This window comes from Mobula hypostoma, chromosome Y, assembly GCF_963921235.1.
Source record: "Mobula hypostoma chromosome Y, sMobHyp1.1, whole genome shotgun sequence".
NCBI lineage: Eukaryota > Metazoa > Chordata > Chondrichthyes > Myliobatiformes > Myliobatidae > Mobula > Mobula hypostoma.
The window spans coordinates 64,085-78,847 of NC_086130.1; the positions used below are offsets into that span (position 1 = coordinate 64,085).

The 14,763-nt window shown below is 37.1% G+C and overlaps 1 protein-coding gene across 1 annotated transcript; it reads left to right on the forward strand.

Moving 5' to 3' along the window:
* Window positions 1-651: 651 nt before the first annotated feature.
* Window positions 652-13,518, forward strand: LOC134341078 (zinc finger protein 281-like). The gene is made up of 6 exons (XM_063038826.1): window positions 652-1,005; window positions 7,610-7,735; window positions 10,066-10,186; window positions 10,393-10,476; window positions 10,638-10,756; window positions 11,962-13,518. The coding sequence occupies exons 1-6, from the start codon at window positions 652-654 to the stop codon at window positions 13,516-13,518; spliced, it is 2,361 nt and encodes a 786-aa protein (XP_062894896.1).
* Window positions 13,519-14,763: the final 1,245 nt, after the last annotated feature.

Here is a 14,763-nt window from a genome sequence, read left to right on the forward strand (position 1 = left end):
TAATGAAGAATCTTTCACTTGATAGCTATGAAACTGAATGATTATAATGTCACGGACAAGAGGAAAATTAATCCACTAATGAAGACAATCACTGTTACAATGTTTTAGATAAGAGTTTTAGTGCTCAAAATTATTAATAACCTTCAGTGCCATTGTATTAAGAAATCAGTTATTAATGCAATATAAATGATAACATTAACAACAGGAATTCTGCAGATGCTGGAAATTCAAGCAACATACATCAAAGTTGCTGGTGAACGCAGCAGGCCAGGCAGCATCTCTAGGAAGAGGTGCAGTCAACGTTTCAGGCCGAGACCCTTTGTCAGGACTAACTGAAGGAAGAGTGAGTAAGAGATTTGAAAGTGGGGTGGGGGGGGGGAGAGATCAGTCCTGACGAAGGGTCTCGGCCTGAAATGTCAACTGCACCTCTTCCTATAGATGCTGCTTGGCCTGCTGCATTCACCAGCAACTTTGATGTATGTTAAATGATAACATTGATTGCTTCCGATATCACAGAGCATTTAAAATGTGTTTGTAATCCTTTCAAAATATATAACTGTGAACACTTGGCTGTTGCATGTCTAATATTTCGTCCTCTCATTACTTTAGGTGTGTGCTGTCAATCTGACTGAATAATCTTAGACCTACATCATGAGCATTGTCCATGACAAATTAGGTAATGAATTCCTCAGGAATGGTGGGATGGAACCAAACTTGTCTTCTGGTATGATCATGTTCAGTCACCTCCCACCAATCACAAATATTTCTAGCCTTGCTGCTCATTCTGTTATACCATCTGTACCTCAGGATTTGATCCTCAAAAAAGATCCTGATGCTCCAGCAGAAAAATATTCATCAGAATATGTGCAGCCCATCTCGGATGTTAAAGAGAAGAAATTCTCCGCACATGATGGATTTTTATTTTTTAAAAATAAGCTCCTCGAGGAAGAGGAGTTGGGCAGGGGACAGAGCATCTTGACCCAAACCCTGACTCATACTGGTGTAGTAAGTATGTTTTCCATTCAAAGCCTTGTATTGCTTTATTATTGAATGTTGTAACAGTTAAATCAGTTGATTTCCAATTAATTTCCTTTTCTTGGTTTTAACCAATTTTACATGAAACAAATTCCTCCCATCATAAAATGCTTTGGCAGTAGTGCTTTATTAGCAGATTTGCACAACTTACACAGGTTGGGATAAATATTGCCATTCATTGATATGCTATATGAATATTCATCTGTTGAGTCTTTAAAATAACCCTTAAGTAGTTAATTTAGGTTTATTTTTTAATCTCTTTCTCCCTTGTTTACCACAGCGGTAAGAAATACAATATATTTTCTATGTATAAGTGATTCTGCGGATACTGAAAATCTTGAGCAACACACACAATACTGGAGGAACTGGAGAAGAATAAAGCCAAAGTTTTGCATCAGGACCTTTCAATCAGACAGGAAAGGCCAGAATAAGCATATGGAGGAGAGGAAGGAGAACCAGCCAACAACTGTTAGATAAAATGAGATGAAGGGGAATGTGGGTGGGGGAGAGGGGATGAAGTAAAAAGCTGGGAGGTGGAAGATGTAAAGATGAAGGAATCTGATTGGAGAGGAGAGTGGACCATGGAAGGAGGAAGGGCACTATAAGGAGCTGATGGGTAGGTAAGGAGAAGGAAAGGGTTAAGAGGGGAACCAGAATTAGGAATGGAAAAAGAGACAGGGGAGAGGGAAGGACATTGGTAAACATTCATTCTTTATAATTTAATGTGTACAATCTGCTGTTTCTTGATGATCGAAGTATGAGTAGTACTTACACAGCAGTCACTCAATTCAAAGTTCCTTTAATTGGAACATCATGATCACTAAATCATATTGGAATATCAAAAAACAGAAAATAGAAACTAGATCTTCCATCCATTGCCACTAGTGGCTCCTTCTTGGTTAAGTCCCTTTCTACCCACATCTGTGACACTTAGCACTCTTGATCACTTCACCACAATCATTTTTAAGTTCCCTGGCCCTTATTTCACTAGGGAAATCTAGTCCCTAAACCAGGGACTAGACCTCTATCAGGAAGGTCTTAGAACCAATGTGCACATACCGTTGAAGCTCATACTGGGTATTTGGGGTTATAGTCCTTATTCACACACTGGACCCACGGTCTGCGTAAAAGCACCCACCACACTCCAAACTTTGCTTGTTTATCTTGAACGAATTTGCTGTCTCAAAAGTATTGGCCCTTCCTCCCTAGAGCTGCTCATTTGCACAAAGCACTTTTTACAATGGGGAGTCTCCTTCCACGGCATTCTGTGACATCTTCCCTTGTGCCCAACTCCACCAAAAAGACCCCAGATCAGACCAATGTTCTTCTGTAAACTCTTCCCCATAGCTCTCTAGAACCTTTTCTCACATCACATAATCCTGATTGGCTGACTCACATCCTTAATTTGGACAACATAGGTCCTTACCTTAGCCAAAGCCAAAACACACTTTTAAGCATGACATGAGGAAATCTGCAGATGCTGGAAATTCAAGCAACACACATCAAAATTGCTGGTGAACGCAGCAGGCCAGGCAGCATCTCTAGGAAGAGGTACAGTCAACATTTTGGGCCAAGACCCTTCGTCAGGACTAACTGAAGGAAGAGTGAGTAAGGGATTTGAAAGGGGGAGGGGGAGGAGGAGATCCAAAATGATAGGAGGAGGGGGAGGGATGGAGCTAAGAGCTGGTCAGTTGATTGGCAAAAGGGATACAAGGCTGGAGAAGGGAGAGGATCATGGGATGGGAGGCCTTCTTTCTTTCTTTCTTTCTTTATTTAGTTACTTATTATATTTTCTCCTTTCTTCCTCTGTCTTTTTTCTCCTTCTGTCCCTCTCACTATCTTCCTCTGGTGCTGCTCTCACCCTTTCTCTCTCCCTAGGCCAACCATCCTATGATCCTCTCCCTTCTCCAGCCTCGTATCCCTTTTGTCAATCAACGTTCCAGCTCTTATCTTCATCCCTCCCCTCCTGTCTTCTATCATTTCGGATCTCCCCCTTCCCCTCCCACTTTAAAGTCTCTTACTATCTCTTCTTGCAGTTAGTCCTGATGAAGAGTCTCGGCCCGAAATGTTGACTGTACCTCTTCTTAGAGATGCTGCCTGGCCTGCTGCGTTCACCAGCATTTTGTGTGTGTGGCTTCAAGCATGGCACACTGCTTTTACAGAAAACTCTTCATATAAGTTACCTCACAGCATAACAGTGGAAATCTTAACCATGCCATTACATATACTGGGACAAAAATTCTTGAATAGAGCATTATCTTGGAATCTAACACAAGTTTAATATGAGACATGTGGCTTCCTGCTTTCATATTATGCAAAATCTGTTCTAAAGTTCTTCGTTGCTTGAAGTTTGGAACAACTTGACCGAATACACTATTGTACTGACATTATATCAAGTATTCAATAAACATTCTGACAGTTTTTTTAAGAAACTTACAATATGATAGAGAAATACAGCCTGTAGATTAGCCTTTTATCTCAAGAAGTTCATTCCGACATTCATCCATCCACTTACCCTCATTGGGTCAGATAATAGATGAAGAAAGGACCTGCTTAGCCTTTAAAATATCTTGATCTTTTCTTTTACCCTTGCAAATGTGCCCTTACAAGTAAACACCAAGTAGGCTTTTAAAGGCTGATACCAACTTTTTATTAATTCCATTCTAGATTGTAAATTTTTTTTTTGAATTACTGTTTCTTCACTTTCTAATCACTATGCAAGAAAGTTCGTGAACTCTTCTTAATTACTTATAATGGACAAACACTATATTGCTAGCACACAGATGATGTTATTCACGTCTTTATTGAACACTTTGTTTAATCATTCACCGCCCAGGCTGGAAAAAGTATGTGAACTCTTATAGGTAATAACTGGTATAACCTCCTTTAGTAGCAGTAACCTCCACCAAACATTTCATGTAGCTGCTGATCAACAGTGATGAGGAATTTTAGACTATTTCTCCATGTAAAACTGTTTTAGTTCCTCATTAATTCTAGGATACCTTGCATGAACGGCCCTCTTCAGGTCATGCCACAGGTATCTCGATTGGATTAATCTGGCCATCCCAAAAGACAAATTTTCTTTTTAAACCATTCTATTATTGATTTACTTTTTGTGTTTCAGATCATTGTTTTGGTGCATCATCCAATTTTTATTAAGCTTCAGGTGATGAAACGCTACCTGACATATCCTGAGGCAGCAAAGCAGCCCCAAACTATGATACTTCTTCCACCGTGCTTCACAGTTGGGACGGGGTTTTGGTATTGGTTGCAGTGCCCTTTTTCCTCCATATTGGTCTGCATTTCTGCCAAAAATTTCTTTTGTCTCATCTGTCTACAGTATATTGACCCAGCATTGTGGAACATCCAGGTGGTCTTTTGCAAACTTTTGTTCTTTTGTTCATTTTTTTGGAGAGCAGAGGTTTCCTCCAAGGCGGCCTTCCATGACCACCATTCTTATTTGGTTGTGCTCTTGTGAGATTTGCAGGATGTTCAATCCTAGGGAGAGTAGCAACAGTACTGAATTTTCTCCATTAGAAGACAATTTTTCCTACTGTGAACTGATGAACATGGGTCTTTAGAAATACTTCTGTAACTTTTCCAGCTTCTTGTATCTCTACAGTTGTTCTAAAGTCCTCTGAAAGTTGTTTTGATCGAGACATGGTGCACATAAACAGACCTTTCTTTAAAAAATCAGGCTGTGTCAGTAACCTGACTTTCTGTGTCTTTTTGATAGGACATGGTACCTCTACAACCCACAGCTCCAATCTCAACTCATTGACTGCTGAATAGCGTCTGTAGAAGGCGTTACCCTAGAAGTTCTCATTTTTTGTAACTAGACAGTGCTTGTTTAAATGGTGTACTCAACATGATAAGAAAAAGGACAATTGTGTGTTGATAGTTTAGGCAGATTATGTTTATCTATTATTGTAACTAAGATGAAGATCAGACCACATTTTATGAGAAAACCAGGTATTTGCAAAGGGTTCACAAACATACATGTGAAAAGTACTAGCTTTTATTTAACCATTTATATGAGCATTACACAATTATCTCACCAGATATTATTTTTTCATAATTGGCTGATGAGTTATTTTACACAAAGTCAGTATCAGTTTAATTGGGTGGCAGATATTTGAAAGATTAACTTATTTGAACATAGTTTTTCCATGAGTATATTTAATAAAGGAAACTTTCTTGTGATGATTGTAGGTTTGAGAGATGGTGTTTCTTTAATAAATTGTGTGTAGTTTTAAAGTTACATTTTATGTCAGAGTGATGTATACAATATACATTCTGAAATGCTTTTTCTTTGCAACCATCCACAAAAACAGAGGAGTGCCCCAGGAATGAACAACAGTTAAATGTTAGAACCCCAAAGTCCCCCCACAGGGTCCCCTCTCTCCCGCACATGAGCAGTAGTGAGCAATGATTCCTCTTTCCCCCACCAGCAAAAAAAAAAGCATCAGTGCCTGTCACTGAGCATTCAAGCATGAGCAAAGCAATAGTAAGGACACACACTTGCAGTACCACAAAGACTACTTGTTCACTCAGTATTCGATATGCCACAGGCTCTCTCTCTCTCCCCCTAATAAGGGAGAAAAAGTTATCTCCGTTTTACAACGAGAAGGGAGACATAACAAACAACTTGTTGGTTTATGATGTTAAAGTCCGTTGCATCGTTTCTTTTCTGAGCTTTAAGCCCAAAGATTTTGGCTTTCTGGGCACATAGCCAGAGATCTTCAATCTCCAATGATATCCTGATCACCTGCTGGGACACCGACCTTTGATCTTCTCCAGAACCACGAGCTCTTGGATCTCTGAAAGTGAGCTAAGCTGTGAGGTTGCATCCTTGGCATGTCGAATAACGGCCAGTCATGAAACCCCCAGAGTGGATACCATTCCCGCAAAGAACCAAAGATGTCCTTTTGTATAGTATGTTTCCTGTACAGATGTAGAAAGAATTAGCATTTATAAAAGCAGTTTAACATTCCTTGCTGTTACTATAGTGGTGCTAGAAAATTTGTGAACCCTGTAAAATTTTCTCAGTTTCTGTGGAAATATGACCTAAAATGTGAGACCTAAGTCCTACAACTAGATAAATGGAAACCAATTAAATAAATTACTACTACTACTACTACTACTACTACGTCGACTCAGGCCTAGGGGGCCAGTGTCAGGCATGATGATGGACTCTCCACCTCTCCCTCGCCCTCATCAGTGTATTCAGTTCAGCTATATAGCCACGCCGCTGTCTTCTAGGAGTGTGTTGACCTTAGTCTTGGGAGGGCGCCCTGGGTTCATTGTCCCGTGCTTGGGCTCCCATATGATGACTAGGCTGGCAGGTAGCTCGGGGTGGCATAGATAGTGCCCCGCTAGTTGCTGTCTCCTTGCCTCAATTTTAGTGGTGAGCATCGGTACGTCGTTATAGAGCTCAACATACATCATGTGCTGTTGCCAACACATGTCAAGAGCCATCCGGAGCATTCGTGTATAGCAACCATCTAGAGACTTTCACATAGTCTCGGTGAGTGTCCACGTCTCGCATCCGTACGTGAGAATGGACTCTATGACTGCTATGAAAATCCTCTTTTTAAGCCCTCTGGTCAGGTTCAACTTCCAGATTTCCTTCATGTCGTTCATAGCCCTCCACGCCAGCGCCTTCCGTATCTTTATGTCCTCCTCCAAACTCTTCATTCTTGACCCAAAGTACTTGTAGTCAAAGACTTTCTTAATGGTATCATTCTCTACGGTCTTGAGAGTACCCTCATCGCAGTTAAACGCCATGTACTCTGTCTTTTTAGTGTTAAGGTGAAGTCCAACTTTATTGCACTCAATTTCTACTTTTGTCAGTAGCTGCTGTGCTTCCTCCATCTGGTCAGAGAGCAGGACTATGTCATCTGCAAAATCGAGATCTGTGAGCGTAACCGGTCTGACCCTTTTGGTTTGTCCTGGTTTTATGGTAAAACCAAGCAAAATAAATAACACAAGAACACTATACTTGCTGATTTATTTATTGAGAAAAATGATCCAATGTTACATGTATTTATTGAAAAAGATATGTGAACCCCTGGGGTAAAGCCTTCTACAAAAGCTAAGTGGAGTCAGCGGTTTCAATTAAGAAGATGAGATTGGAAGTCCAGTTTGTAGATGGTGCCCTGCCCTATCAAAGAGACACACAAAGTCAGGTTACTGGTTTAACTTATTAGAGCATTGCCATAGCCAGTTTATTCACCTCAAGGTCTTTGAAATGGTGTTAATGTATATGATCAGATAATACGTATGCTTGGTATTGGAATTGATTTGGCTCTACATAGCTCCTGCTGCTATTTCAGTTTGTCTAAATTCATCTTCCTTGATACTTGTAAATACCAAACCGGAACTAGAAATATTTTGCCTTTTTGGGTCAATTATTTTATTTTCTCCATAAATTCAGTCACAAAACTCTGGTCCATATTGAATTGCAATTACAGCAGGAATCTCTTTAGTACCTGCAAGTTACCATTTTCTTTGAAAATTTGTACTGTAGAAGAACAAAAATGAATAATTTCTTCTTTTATTTAAATTCTTCCAGTCACATGTCAGATTTGAAAACGATTACCTCAATGTTCCTAAACAAGGGATTGTTAAGAGGGCAAACAAACAAAATTCCCAATCTCAGGGTACAAAACCCAAGCGGAAGCAAAGTGAAACGACCAAGGTAAGGTTCTGTCAATGCATGGATTACCCCAAAATGGCTTAGAAAACTGTTTAAAGTATTATTATTTTTTCAGACTACTTTATTTCAGCAGATTTTATTAGCAATTTTAGAACTTAAACTAGGTAGCTATTAAATTTAAGGTACTTAGGAAGCTGTGGTTGAATGCCTAATTAAGTTTCCGTGTACAAAATTACCCCACACAGTTTGTAGTTGAAGAGGGATAACATTTTAGATTACAATTATAATAAATTTTTAGCAATTAGTTTCATTGTTTAAAACTTGTCAGAATGAAACAAATTAATGTACATAATATGATGAATTAAAATATCATTAATGGGTTTTAAATAGCAAAGAGCAACAACTGGTTTAATCAAGGAAATATTCAAGTAACACTAGGCATGAAAGTGGAGCACGTGTTTAACTAGTATTTATGTGACACGTTTGTGATTTATGGCACATACATAACAGGAGTACTGAAGATTAGATCTGTTTTAAAATTAGTAGCAGCACTTGCCACTGTTGTGTTGCAATTTTTTCAGAAAATTATTGTTGTACCAGCCACAAGCATTTTCTCTTAATAAATTCGCCAATATTCATCCATTTCTTTGTAATGCATTTCTTGTGGTAGATAATGTGAAATTACATCATCAGTATATAAAGAGGAGCATGTGAACATAAACTATATAATTTGCAGAAATATAATTTAAAAGTATTTATTTCCAGGAATAGATCAAACCAACCAAAATTTCTTTTGGTAAATATTCTAAATCAACAACTTGCAAACAAAGAAAATGTTCCTGAACAATGTCCAGCTAAGTTAATTTTAATAGTGTTCCTAAAATCTTGGTACTTTTATTGCTAAAATCTAGCAAACATTTTCTAAAATGATATCAAATGTTTATTGCATAAAAAAGTTATAAATATTTCATTGGGAAATGAAGTGAAGTGCTTCTTTAAGGAGAATTTTGCTGTGTTTTGCAATAAAATGGATTCCTTTTAATTGGAACACATTGAGACTAGTAGAATTGACTGCCCTAATTAGTCAAAGTTTCACAGAAATAGTTAAAAGGGTATTAAAAAGATAAACTAACGTTTAACTGAATAATAAATTATCTGTTTAAATGAAATATGGAACAGATTAGAACACTGCCAAAATTACTACAGTATGATAAAACTGTAATTAGTTCCTAGTTCCTAATAGCTACAGGGTGATTCATTCAGTACATTGATAAACTGTAAGTAAATAATATTAGCACAGACACCTAGCTCAGATAATAAACTCCCTTCAAACAATCCTTTTCAAGTCTTCATTTTCTTTGTAACATTCAAAATGGTTGTCAATACCTTTAAATTTGTAATAGTTCTTAACTTGTTTAAGTGTTTGAGATTGTTTTATTTTCACTCCTAGTCATTTCTGGTAATACAAGAATGCTTTAAACCACAGTGAGCAAGACAGTCCTGAATTGTCTTACTGCTTATTACCCACCAACTATTAATCATAAAAGTCATTGGTTTTTGGACACAAACACGTACAAGCAACACTGTTTTAAGAACTGTTCACTCTCAGCAATTTAAACACTGTTTACTTAACATGCCACTAATTAAAACTGTCCAGCAACAGTGTCCTGTTAGGTGACATAGTGTCCACTTAAACAAAGGAAATCCTGGGTATTTCCTTGATTTATGTTTGTTCTTTATGATTTGTCCCAGATAAGCTTCTTTCTCGATTAGCTGATGACCAATTAACTAGAATCCACTGTGTAATAATTTATAGATGTATTTGCAAGTTATCACATTTGCAATCAATAATGAGTGATACTTTTGTGTTCAGTATCAAAGCACTTGTTTATATTATTGCTGCTTTCTGCACCTCCCATTATAACATTATATTTACCTAATTATTTGCTATAATTATAACATGGCAAATTTAGATGGTAGATTTTCATTATAGATATTTTGGCAAAGGACTTAAAAAAGGCAGAAATGGAAATGAGCACAATGCTAGATTTAACAGTCTCAAAATGAATTATACCTGTACATATTAGTCCAATTATTCCTTTCATCAATTGATATCCCTTACTGTAAAATTGCTACATTGCAACTTATTCTGCATTTAGAAAGGCTCATCACTGGAGGTAAAAACCTTTTAAGATTCTCAAAAAGATCTTCTTGAGTCTATCCGTGCAATAAGAAAGACTAATGTTTTAAAATTACTGAAAATAACATTAGCATTGTCACGTAATGCTAAATAGTTCATCAAAATATATTGAATTTATTTGTGACTTAATCATTATTCTTTACCTTTTAAAAATAATTTTTTCCTTTCACAGTCTTCAGCTGGTGGAGATGGTGCCAGTCTCTTACGTGGTACGAAGGTTCACGTATGTGAGCATTGCTGTGCCTCCTTTCGTAGTTCTTACCATCTTCGTCGCCATATCCTTATTCATACTGGTAAGAAATAAAAAGCATTACTGAAAATGAGTATTAGATTTTTCCCACTTCGTTCAATGTTTTTTTCTTGAGTTCTTCAGAGTTAAAGTTATAATACTATGCATATTATTCTGTATTATTCCATCAAATTTGAGCTGCTTAATCATTTCAGGCAGGTTGACCCTTTAGCAAATGTTTCAGAAATAATTTCATACTTATTCTTGCAGGTGAACGGCCTTTTCAATGTAGCCAGTGCAATATGTGTTTCATTCAGAAATATCTTCTTCAGAGGCATGAGAAGATCCACAGTGGTATGTATACAGATTACATTGACATACATCTTAACTAATTTCATTGTTTTTTATTTTCTTCACATTTGTGCGGAAAATATACTCGCTGTCCTAATGTATATGCAATATGCACTTGCTAACTATCTTTTTTGAAATAAAGCTAACATATACGTTCCTTGAAGGAGAGAAGCCGTTTTGTTGTGATCAGTGTAATATGAGATTCATCCAGAAATATCACATGGAAAGACATAAAAGAACACATAGTGGAGAAAAGCCTTATCAGTGCCACACTTGCCAACAGGTATAGTTGTCAACTGTAGAAAAAGTTTGTGTGTATGAAAGATATTTAATGTAAAATTTAAATTATATGGCAGATTAAAATGAAACCGGGTTGGGATGGGGTGGTAGTGGGTTTGGAATTGTATATTGTTTGATTCACTTTATAGCAAGAAGCAAAAACAGTATATTAGCAGAGTATTAATTTTGAGAAGACAGACGATCGTTGAGAGTCACAATATATGCTTTATGTATTTGACTTATCGGTAAACTTGATCTTTTTTCAGGTACCAATGTTTTCTATGGATTTTAAATTAAATAGGAAAGAATATGGAAAGAGCAAATTATGACAGAATTCTAAACCCCGAACACAGCTTAAAAATGTTCTTTTTTCCAATCTTACCGGCTTTATTGTAAATGCATTATCAAACATAAAGCACTTATCACTTCAGTGCAGTACAGAAAAGAACTTCAGTCAAAACTAAAGTTGGTTGCCATGCAAAACCTTTTTTCATTCCATTTTACTTTTATGAAATTTATTGGCAATCCATCGCTGAAATTAATTGACTGTCATATTTCTACATTTTTTTACTTCTGTCTGGAAAGCTGTATTGATGATCAGAGCAGTCCATCAACTTGTGAGAAGTTGCTTTAAATCGCATGCGTATTGACAGAATCCTCAGCACTAAGCCTGAGAGACGTTCTTAGCTGTTTTAGTCAATTGCATTTGGGTGTAGTTGCTCTGGAGCTTGCTATACATAACACTTCCCATTCCGCTTTAGTGACTCATCAGAATAAACTAAGAGAAATGTTTACTAATTTTCCATGTGATGGACAGATTTGGTTCATGTCTAACTCTTTTAAATTGGTTCCTTAGTTTGAAGCTTACAAGCAGAAATGGAGTACTGAGTGAACACATATGAAGAGAAAAAGATAAATTAATATTACCCTATTGACAAAATAATTAATCTGTTAATGTAGAAACTATTTTCTCTGAACAGAATATCCTCTTCTTTATCTTAGTTTTTGATTTTCCTTCCTTCCTTCTCCTGTGTTTTATAGTTTCATAGAATTTTTATTAAACTGTTACTGTTTTTCAAGAGTGATTAATAATTAAGCCTTGGCCATTAACATGTAATGATATGCTTAAAGAGAACAAGTGATTATATGCACTGAAACTCCTGATTTTGTTTTCAATAATAATATAATTGTATTGTTTTCTATTATCAGTATTTTTCCAGAACAGATAGATTATTAAAGCACAGACGTACATGTGGAGAAGTCCTTGGAAAAAGTGAAAATGGAATGGAACCTGGATCATCCTGTCAAATTGGAAATGGATGTTTTACCTCATCTCAGGGAATGACAGGAACACATAAGAAATCAAAATCTAAAGTTACATCTCAGGAGGCCAAGGGCAAATCAGTCCGTAAAAAGAATAAAACTAATATATCTGAACTGCAAAGCAGCCTAACCGGGTGCAAAGACAAGTTGTCTGTGTATAATATGCATGAATATGCTGTTGAAATGCCATTGGGGTCTTCCAATATAACGTTAGGAAATGCAAGTGAAGAGGATTTACAAACAAGAGCACCTAAATTGGTAATTAAAAAAGTAAATTTGAAGAGCCCTCAAAGAACAGGTGTGAACAATGCAACACATCTTGTTACACCTACCACGGAGCTGATGAGACAAAAGTTAATGACTAATAAGCAAGGAGCTGTAGAATTGAACAGCAGCACCAGCATGGATAATATTGTCTTGTTGCAGAGTGTAGGCAATAAAACAGAACAGGCTAATAACTGCAACTACGATGATGCTATGCAGTTTTTTAAGAAAAAAAGATACTTGCAAGCTGCCTCCAATAACAATGACTATGCAGTGAGTATAGGACAAATGGCATCTCAGCAGTCTGTGATCCAGGCAGCAGTTGCCAGTGTGATGGACGATGAAAACTCACTTACACTGATGGATTCTTCTCCAATGAATGTGGATGTGAAAGTCTGTCATGAGAAGCCTGGAATTCCAGATGAGGTTCTTCAGAGCCTTTTAGACCAATATTCCCACAAACATGAGGGCCAGCATGATGTTCCTTTTGATATTGCTGACCAACATATACCAATCCATTCTTCAGGCGAAAATCCAGAGATGCATGAGGAAGCTGTTTGCCCAGAATCACATCCATCACGTAGTGACAAAACAGGACTGCTCCAAGAATATTCTAAGTACCTCCAGCAAGCTTTAGAAAGAACCAGTCAAGGCGATGGGTTTTCACTAACCTCAGGAATGCAGTTTTGTCCTACTAGTCCTCCATCAAGTCTACCCAGCCATAATTTATTCCCTGATAAACAAGCTTACACCACCCCTGCACTTGAGTGTGGTTTCAGTCCATCTATTACCTCAGTGTTGCCAATCACCTCACCAAAACCACATTTTGGTTTGTTGGTTGGAAGTTCCCAACCTGGCATTCACTTTCCTGCTACTGAAACAGCTCATCAAAGGCTGACACCGTCTCAGGAGTTGGTTGGACAGCTGGAACAACAAAAGAAGTTGGAGGGTAGTTTGAGTCAACAGGTCTATCAGATTGAGAATTTTGCCCAGGCCTTTGGTTCTCAGTTCAAATCAGGCAGTAGAATGCCAATGACCTTCAGCAGTGACACCAGTGAAGAGGTCCACCAAATAAGGACTACAGTTTCTGAATTCTCAGGGTACTCTAATTTGTTGTCTAATGCTAATGAGCCAATCAGTACGGGAGCCAAGACTCCGACCAGCCAAAGTTATCAGTAAGATCACAAGAATGACTAAGCTGGAGGGCCTTGAGAGCTTCATATCATATTTTAACCATATTGTAAACACATTGTTACTTCAAACGTCTGGATCTGAGAAAAATTAATGAAGCCCTTCCAATGCAACATTTTACCATTTTGTTGGAGCATTCACTCTGTAATCATGTTAGAACAGTTTGTATTAGGAAAATAATTGAACAGTGGATAGGCAGAAATTTAACAAGTTTTTTTTCGCAATGATTTGGAAAATGTTTTAGCACAATAGCATGACTTGGATAGAGGTAAAGTTTTTTGGGGATTTATTTTGTAATTCAACTGTACTATTAATGGAAAAATTGTAGCTGTTAAAACATCAGGGAAATATTCAACATGCAATATTGAAAAATGATGGCATCATTTCTCTTGAACTGTGGCTTTGTTTATAGAACAACTCAGGAAACATGATGAAGTAAAGGGAGATGTTGAATGTACATCTGTTCATTCAAACATTTGGTCCCTGACAACAGCTTTGAGGCCACATGGTATCATCATCATTAACTCAAAAGGAACTAATATTTGACACATTTTATTTCAGTATAGTAATAAATTCTAAAAATATTTAAAAATTAGATAGTGCAACACTTTATTTACCTCACTCTACATTTTAAAAGTTGTAAATAGGCAGGTATCAATGCAAGTTTCAGTAGTAAAAGTAGCATGAGTAAATTGTATTCTGCCCCGAAACATCGACTCATCATTTCCACAGATGCTGCGCAACCTGCTGAGTTCCTCCAGCGTGTTGTGAGTGTTGCTTTGACCCCAGCACCTGCAGATTATTTTGTGTTGTATGATATAATCATTCCTGTTGGGCGCTTTGCACTTTTTACAGGAAAAATATCTAGAATTTTTGTTTTAGAAAATTGTGCAAGACAGGGTGAAAGAATGAAATCTACAGTGAAATCTGCAAAGTATTTTGAAAAGTTTGGTAAGCTAGATCATAACTTCCTTTATACATTTAATAGTGTTGCAAAAGCAGATTTACCCATGAGTTTGATAGGTGACCTGGCAATATAATAAGCATTAAATGAATATGATAATTTGCTGCTTTGTTTTAAGTTCTAAGCCCTGGGAAAACAGGAAATAGAAACATGTCATCTAGTTAAACCAGCAAATACCTGTTTGCCCATTAGTACACATTCTGAGTAATTTCATTCTGATCTTAGATTCCAACCTAAATGCTTGAGACCATAAATGATTACATAAACTT